At 42.8% G+C, this 9,113-nt stretch overlaps 1 protein-coding gene across 9 annotated transcripts in view; it reads right to left on the reverse strand.

Moving 5' to 3' along the window:
* The window catches only part of MLIP (muscular LMNA interacting protein), a 304,176-nt gene extending 295,653 nt beyond the window's left edge, over positions 1-8,523 (reverse strand). For all 9 annotated transcript variants that reach the window (XM_075598171.1, XM_075598169.1, XM_075598166.1 and 6 more), the window contains exon 1: positions 8,351-8,523. In XM_075598171.1, the coding sequence (XP_075454286.1) occupies positions 8,351-8,413 (63 nt within the window). In that variant the 5' untranslated portion in view covers positions 8,414-8,523. The remainder of the gene's footprint in view (positions 1-8,350) is intronic.
* Positions 8,524-9,113: the final 590 nt, after the last annotated feature.

Consider the following 9,113-nt stretch of genomic DNA (forward strand, 5'->3'; position numbering starts at 1 on the left):
CAAAGAGGAAGGAGAAAGAATTGACTTTGATTGTGCTGCTGTTATTCCAGAAACAGATAGGCACCCTCCTGAGAATACTGAGAATTTACTCCCTGATCTGGGATTCAAAAATCCAGATCCTCAATTTCATTTACATTGTCCAGAAGATTATCAAACTAGTGAACACACCCAGGCCAACAAAAAAGATGTTTTAGCCAAGTGGGTGGCAGTTCCTGAAAACACAAACTTGTTGACAGATCCTGATGACGTTGTTAATATGGACTACGTTTGTACAGAGGCAACTAGGTCTCCAAAACCCAAAGGCCTGGTAATGGCCACAAAAGGGAAATCAAAGATTGAAAGGAAAAAGCAACGAAGGTCAACACGGCGCCTGAATAGTTCCAGATCTCAACACTCTGGACCACACTGTGGAGTCAAGGAGAATCCGGTCCGAGGGTCTCGTCAGTGGCTGAAGAAACAGTACAGTCATTTGCAGGCTGCAGCGGGTGTTGAAATGAAGTCAGAAGATGCAATGGACTGGAAGTCAAGAAAAAAAAAAAGTTTGGGGGAACTGACCGATTTTTTTTTATTTACACGTGTGGACTATGTCACGGACACTTAACTATGCAAATAAGCTATTGTAGTTAAGGTATATTAAGCCTCTAGAATAAGCATTTTGTCAATATTACAATATTATATTGGTTCTCTGTGTTGAAAATGTAGCTAAACTACAAACTAATATACAGGGTTGATGGCCCTTAAGATTACAAGGCTGTAGTATAAGAAAAAAAAAAAAAACATTGGTAGCTTACAATATAGAAAAAAAAATGCCCTTTTCGGTTGGTAAATATATAATGAGGTTCATATTCTAGAGTAGAAAAACCCAGAGAGGTAATAGAAATTGTCTGGGTTTGTGAATATATTTAGCATATCCTGGGTTGTAAGAATATGTGCTAGACACTTATTTTTCAAAATAGTTCCCTAATAGAGAGCAACAAAATATGTTTGCCAAGTATAGTCTCTTATGACGAAACCTATTGTCCATAATTGCCGTGGTAAAAGTTCATATTCGTGTCATGTGAATACTTAATATTGTACTGAGGAGTTAGCTCCACTATTTCAGGTAGGACGCTCACCCCAGTGAGGTCCATGGCCGCTCCCCCCAGTAGGTGTGAGCTGGGGAGGGGGATATGTGACATAGTGCAAAGATGTTAGGCAGCTTTCTGCCCCATTTTAGGTCAGAAAGTGCAGGAATAGTTAAAAATGATCCGTTCCACAGCTTCCCATTAACTCAGGCAGCTGGATGGAAAATCCAGACCACAGATTACAATGGCTCTAGTTCTCCCTCAACTGCTCTTCTAATCACATGCACAGGTATTTAGAGCAGAAAGGTTTTGCATTTCACTCTCTCTCCTTAGAGCCTGGAGGCTGGGGGTATCGCTGCTCCCTTGTTTCAAGTTACGGGGTGGACGGCCCCTCCAAGTATCACAGTACCAGAGGATTTGCCTGGACACTTGGGACCGAGTTCCCACCACGAACAGATAAGACAAAACAAATGTTTATTGCTGTTGCTAAAAGACTGTGCTGTATCTAGTGACCCTAAATGAGAGGGCATTGTTTTAAGCTGGGGAACCAGGTTAGTTGGCCAGCAGCAGTTAGGGGCTGATTCTGATGTGTAGTTACATCCCTGAAAGGGATAGGATTTCTTTATATGATTTGGTTTTTATTTCTTAAAAGTGACACTGTGTGAAATGCTATAACACTGATATGAGTAAACCGCTGAATGAAATATCTGAGTGCCTCTTGCCTACAAATGTTAAAGCTGCAGTCCCTTACTTGGATGAAAATAAAGCAGGCAGAAGCCTGAGTTAAGCAATATAATACTTTGCATGATCCTGTTTGTTGTATAATTAACCCTAGAAGACTGTGTTGGGAAGAACCCAGACAGACATCAGCGCTACAAAAGAGGGGCGTTTGTCACTATATATATATATATATATATATATATATATATATATATATATATATATATATATATATATATATATATATATATATATATATATATATATATATATATTGAGAACAAAGAATTATAGACAGCGCCTGTGATACTGTAGCATACACCCAAATTGCTGTGACACTGAAACTGATCTACCAAAATATAACACACCCAGCACAGATGCCTGTGAACAAACAATACAAATGTATTAAATGGTATAGACTACGACGGTGGATATAATAAAAATATGATGACACAAAAATATGTAAAAAAATGTGCTATAGATAAAAATGACATATGTAAAAAATGACATAATAAAATAAAAAATTGTCTAAGTTGTGAAAAAAATATATTGTTCAAAAAATAATGTCCAAATGAACAAAAAGGAGATAAAATGTCCTGTGTCTTTGATGTAGGATAACCTTGTAGGAATATTGTGGTTCGGGCAGCTTCTTCCTTGGGGTCAACAACCTCCAAGCAGATACCTATTAGAAAAAGAAAAAGAGGAAAAGCGCCTGATCCATGAGTAAAATCCAATAATAAAGGTTTAATGACACGAAAAAAGACAAATGCACAGTCACACTTTGCCAGTAAAATAAGAGCATTGTATGGGACAAGCCCATGTGCCAGCATGTACCATACTGTGGTAAGTTCGTTCTGTCCCGCTGTGTGAACAGTATGGCTTTGGTCCCGCTGCGTCCGGCCGTGCGCGCGGCAGTGTGCGCGTTTCTCACCAGCAGGGTTATCCTTTCCTAGCCGGTCCCAGTCCCCCCTCGCTGTATGGCTCACAACGTGCTGTGACGCATCAGCTGCCAGGGGATGCAACAAAATTATGATCCCGAGCGGTGACGCATCACGTGGTGCGCTGATGAGCCTATCAGCGGAGGGGGCGGGAGCGGGAGCTGTCAGACAGCTTCCTCCACAAGGTAGGTGTTGGTGTGTGTGTGTGTCAGTGTATGTGAGGAGGGCATTTGTGGGGAAGGGGGAGGGAGCGGGAGCTGCTTACCTTCCAGCAGCCTGCAGCAGCTCCCTCCTGCAGCCCGGGAGACCGAGCCCGTGGAGGGAGGGGGAGTAGCGGGTCCCTCCGCTCAAACCACGCCCCCCCCTCCCGCTCCGGCTCCCAGCTCCCTACAGACCGCATATCGCGTCTGTGCCTGTCAGCGCACCGCCTGTCTGCAGTGTGGGCGCGCTGACTGAGGGAGCGGGGCCTTAGCCTAAGGCTTCACTGCTGCTTCACCAGCAGCAGTGAAGCCTTACTGTTCACACAGCGGGACGGAACGAACTTACCACAGTCCGGTACTTGCTGGCACATGGGCTTGTCCCATACAACGCTCTTATTTTACTGGCAAAGTGTGACTGTGCATTTGTCTTTGTTCGTGTCATTAAACCTTTATTATTGGATTTTACACATGGATCGGGCGCTTTCCTCTTTTTCTAATATATATACTGTATATATATATATATACACACCAACAACCCCTTAAGGTCCCTAACATTTTTGGTATGCACAGCAATGACACTATAGGCTGGCGGTGGCCCTTGGGTGTTCCCCGCAGATGTCCCTGCTTGCCTGCAGTATCAAGTCTGTGCCCCCAAAAAATAATTAAAACACACATAAAAACTTTTAAATAAATAAACCCCCCGCACTCTAACATATACAGTAATAGTAATGGGCCAAATAACTATTATCCACATATGCCAGAGTGTTATTTAACAGCAGTGCTATTGAGAACAATGGTTTACCCCTTGAGTACCAGAGGGGCAGAGGCACCAGAGTGTGACAGCCCCTCTGGCAAACCATAACCACATGATCCCTCAAGAAAGCAGTCATGTGATCACGGCAGACACAGAAACAGAGTCCTCTTCCATCTCTCTGCACTACAAATTGTGTCCTGCACTCACAATCTCCCCCCCCCCCCTCGAAAAATGAGCACTCTCAGGGTATAATAAAGCCGCTATGTCATGGGGCCCTGGAGTTCCAGACCCTATGACGTTATGGCTATGTCTTGGGCACCCAAAGGGTTAAGGAGATAACTGATTTGTTATTTAACTCATTATGTTGTGTGTTAACTGGAGTAATAACTTCTGCTACATCTGTACCAGCTGCACCTATTGTATCTATTTCTGCCTGTGCATGAATCAATTTTTCATCTCCTACTCCTATTGGATGAAACTTACAACCTTCACCTGATTAAAACAGATGGGGATTGATGCCATAGTTACTACATGGAAATAAAAGTAGATCTGAAAAAGGTACTGTATTTATTATTATTATTATTATTATTATTGTAGCCAGGTCTTCCCAGCCTGCCAGTGCCCCCCTCACCTGGCTGCCGATCGCGGGTGCCGCCGCGTCCAATGGCGGCTCCGTTCGGCGACGGCAGGGGAGAGGGCGGTCAGGTCGCGGCTCGGGGGTTGCCGGGGACGCATGCGGCCGGTTGCCAAGGCTGCACGCGCGTCACAGGGCTCCCGGCGCTCCCAGAGCCGGGCGGTAAGGGCGCCGCCATTGCCCCTTTAGTTCGCGCATGCGCAGTGGTTGCGCCTGCGCAGGTAGAGCCCCAGAGTAATGGCGAAGTCGCGCGCGAGTGAGGTTAGTCAGGGAAAGGTTGAGGCAGTCCCAAACAGCTTGCGCAGGTGCAGGAGAGGTAGGAAAAAGCCAGCGAACCCCTAGCCATTCAGGGAAGGCTCTGAGCAGGGACTACAGATCCCATGAGCCTCTGTATGACCCTTGTGACACCAGGGAGCCAATAGGGCTTAGGATCTCCAGGCAGGCAAGTGGATACATTTGGCGGGCTTGGAGCACGTTAGGCAGTCAGAGACCGGAGCAGCCCAGGGAAAGAGGTAGGGTACAGGAGTCAGGGACTCCCTGTACTAGGCCAGCACCCCCAGGGTCTGAGGTAGCTAGTTACCCCAAGAGAGAGAGTGTTGCCAGGGACTGCCCTAGAGAGAGGGACCCTGTCACTCAGGATAGTCAGTTGGAGCAGGGGAGCTGTGAGGGAAGGAAGGGTGCGGGGAGCGAGTGCAGCTCCTGCAGCCCCATAGGTACCCATACCCCAGGTAGGCCCCAACCCCCCACTAGGTTAGTGGGTAAGTGCTGAGGGAGGCCCAAGATAGGGACGCTGCCCTTAGTGTTAGAGTTCTGCCTTGTCAGAGTCACGGCTGTCAGTGCTGTGAGGTCTGACAGGCAGGCACTTTGCTGCGCAGCACGTTGGCTGCCAGCATCCAGTGAGCTACAGCTTGCTGCTGTAGGCGCTGGGACTCGTTAGGTGTTAGTGAGGCTGAGGGGACTTGGGTAGTTAGGGGAGTGGGACAGGTCATTAACCCCTGTAGGCCCCTAGGAGGTTGCCCAAAGCCATTACAGGTTGCTGTGCTATAGGGACGGCCTATAGTATAGCGCGTGCCACTTAGATTAGATAGGGACACAGCGGAGGCTGCTGTTCCTGTGAAGCGGTTCGGACCCACGTTGGGGTCCACAGAGACTATTCCAGAGTGGGACCGCCCTGGCAGTCCGCGTGCCCGGAGTTCGGTTGGAGGATCAGAAGGAGTCATCGCCCGACTGATCCTTTGTGAAGTGTTGCTGACCCGAGCACCGGAGTGCTTGGCAGGTACCTACAGTCATAAGTTCACCACCGGGCCTTTAGCGTAAATAGTGACTGCGCAGTCACCCATTGACTCTCTCTGCCAGAGTGCGGGACATTGGGTGGGGTTCTTTGGACACTGGGTGGGATCACCTGGTGTTGGGGAAGCGTCCTGCGAGACGTCGCGGTTAGTGTCTCCTCGTGAGAGGGACACAAGTTATTATGATATGATATGGTGGTCTTGCATGTTAGTAAAAGGTTATGGTTAATATACATGCTGTCTATGTGATTATTGTGTTTGTCCTGCGAGGAACCACTCCCCCTTTGGTGGGAGCCATTGCAGGTGGAGGCGCTGCATCATTGTAAGTAAGTACCCCTAGTATAATTACCCCAGGTTCCCCGTGGCGGAAGCTCAGCCCTCCTGTGAGCCAACAGGTATAGCACCAACACCAAGTAACACTATATGTTCCCTGCACACTCACACTGTATCTGCGATTGGGGGGGGGGAAACCCGTTACAATATTATTATTATCATTTATGTATAACTTGCCAACATATTCCATAGCGCAGTACAATAGGGTTGGAGGACATAAGACAATAACATAATAAACATTATCACCTTAAACCTTAAGCATGTATCCACCTTTAAGACCACCTTAAAACACACCTGCTTAACGAAGCATATGATAGCTCCGTGGTTGATACTACATCTCATACATAAACCTTGGCCCCCTGCAGACGCACTTACCATAACACCCTCCTACTGTCTCTGTACATTCTTCCTCCTTACCAATTAGATTGTAAGCTCTTCGGAGCAGGGACTCCTTTTCTTAAATATCCCTTTTATGTCTGAAGCACTTCTACCCTTTTATGTGTTATTTGTATTATTTGTTATTTATATGACTGTCACTTGTATTACTGTTGTGAAGCGCTATGTACATTAATGGTGCTATATAAATAAAGACATACATACATACATACTATACAGTACATTGTTACAGTAGGTAAGGAGCTAACATTCTATAAGGAAGGGTAAGTGGAGACATAGAGTACAGGGGGGTGAGAAGGTTGGTGTGTTTTGGTATTATAACAGAGCAGATGTATTTAGCGTTGAGTTAAAGTTAGTGTATTAATAATTCCACATAAATGAATAAAACATCGATATTTCATTAGTAAATTGTATGTTAAAGTGCCCTCGTAATAGGTACTCGCTGTACTATATATATCACAAATATACATCATATGTACTCCTGTATATCACAATGATAGAGGAACTAAAATGTACCTCTATTCATATGGCAGATGTTTGAGTGTCTGGTACAGAACATACAATGAGTACATGCTGGAAACAAATGGACAACAATTATTTGCAGTACTACTGGTCACAATGAGCACTTGTAGAAAACATTCAGTAGTAAATCAGATTTTTCATCTCATTGATGGTACAATAACCAGTTTTACCCAAATTTACTAAGGGTGCTAGCACTCCATAACTATAATTTAAATGAATAGGAGTTAAGGCGCGCCAAAGCTTAACACCATTTTGTCAACCTGGGCCCATGTCATATTATTACATCAAATAATGCTCTCAATTTGATTAAAGAGACGTCGTATGCATTTTGAGTTTACTATCAAATTAAATAACATTGTTTCTTATGATGATCGACGAGTATGTATATTTTCTACGGTGCAAGGAAAAATACATCCAAGCACCCCAGTGACCTTTGTCCCAGGTTTGACCGAAACATGGATCCTGCTCAAATAAATATTTATTTTTTTCACCAAGACCGCTGGAATGCCTGGATATTTGTTTCCTACAGTATAGAAGTTCCGCTTGGGTACTTGATTCAGGAGCAACCGATAGGACTTTGGTATCGTGAGTGCTCCCTATTCATTACATATTTTGTATGGTGCTACCTAATGTTATTTCTCAAGACATTTGCCACTACACTTTCAATGCCCAGTTTAATCATATTTTTTCATCTGCGCTGTCTTAGATTATAATATCTTGTTGTGTTATCAAACACTTTTTAATGGAAAGATCTAAACCTGCAAATGTATTTTATTTGTATTTGTAAAAAAAAAAACTGTTATATAACCTTGATATTATTATTCCATCAAGACTCCACAACACTTACAAGTGAAAGTACGGTGGGTGGCAACCTTTTTTTTTTGAATAACAGCTGCAAAAACAACTACAGATGCACTTATTTTTCCCAGAGAAGGTCATAACATGTATTTTCAGTGAAAGTCAATAGCACCTTTCGTTAACCTTAACTTATTACCTCATCAATGTGTGTAAGTAAATAACATTATGATGCATGTTATATTTGATGGTTCTACATTAATTCATAGCACTTCATGCAGTATTTGAAAGTAAAATGTAATCCTTAATGATCTATTTTCTACATGTTCAAGCCTTCCTAGCCTGTTATCCAGTTTACTTTCTGTCATCACAATCTCTAGTCTGCTGCATTAGTTAAGAACTGTATTATTCTTTGTTATGTCTACGTTAAACAGCCAACTTCGGCCAGCGTGTTAGAAAAACAATATAACAAATACATGATAATAACCTACGATTAGCCAATCAAATTGCATTGTAAAACCTTGGTAAACTTATTCCATTTTTTTTTCTATTAATGCAGTCCAAGCACTTTGTGTAAACCAGTGAACTGAAAAAGCAAGGTCACCGACAAGAACACACAAAATAACTCTCATAAACTACAGCAGCTGTTTTGCTTATCTCAATAAATGTATACATGTTTCTTATGTAAAATGTTATCTGTCTTACCATAATCTTCTTTCCTAAAACCTTGTTTGATGGGGTTTCAGTTTCATACTTTTCTAATTCCATGTTCCAGAGATAGATCCTAAGTAAAATAATACCATCTTCTGACTTGCTGGATATCACGGTTCTTTTCAAGCTGCAGCACAACTCTCCCAGTCTGTCCTGCAGATAACTTCTTGTTAACTCATCTTTCCATTTATAGATCTACAAAATTCACAAATAGTACTCCCTGGAAAAGCAGGCAGCTGGATTGGATAACAATTCATGTTTTGCCAGGCTGACTATTTCAAGGCTAATTTATATTACAAAATAATATTAACAATTACATTTCCAGTGTGCTATTCTGATTTACTTAATAATAAAATGTACACACTAACTAACTGCCTTGTTCACAAACCTGCGGTTATAATTATGTTGTGGAGTTTAGGATGGTATAAAAAAAAAACTTCAGTCTGCATTTAAAGTTAGAAATACATAGAAAATGCAATGAGTATGCAATTGGTGTTAGTTATAGCATGTCAAATCACAAAGGCGAAGTTTACTTCCAGAATCATAATTTAAAACATTTTTAAAATGGAAGGGGTTAGTGGGCAATGACACTTTTTAATGGACTAACATTATATGACATCTGATGAAGAGACCACTACAGTCTTGAAACCTTACGGTTTATATGTTGGTCCATTAAAATGTATCACAGCCAAAAAGTATCTTAAACAATTTAAAAGAAATACATAACTTCTTCTATGCTAAAATATTTATCTCTACT

Source organism: Ascaphus truei, chromosome 4, assembly GCF_040206685.1.
Source record: "Ascaphus truei isolate aAscTru1 chromosome 4, aAscTru1.hap1, whole genome shotgun sequence".
Taxonomy (NCBI): Eukaryota; Metazoa; Chordata; class Amphibia; order Anura; family Ascaphidae; genus Ascaphus; species Ascaphus truei.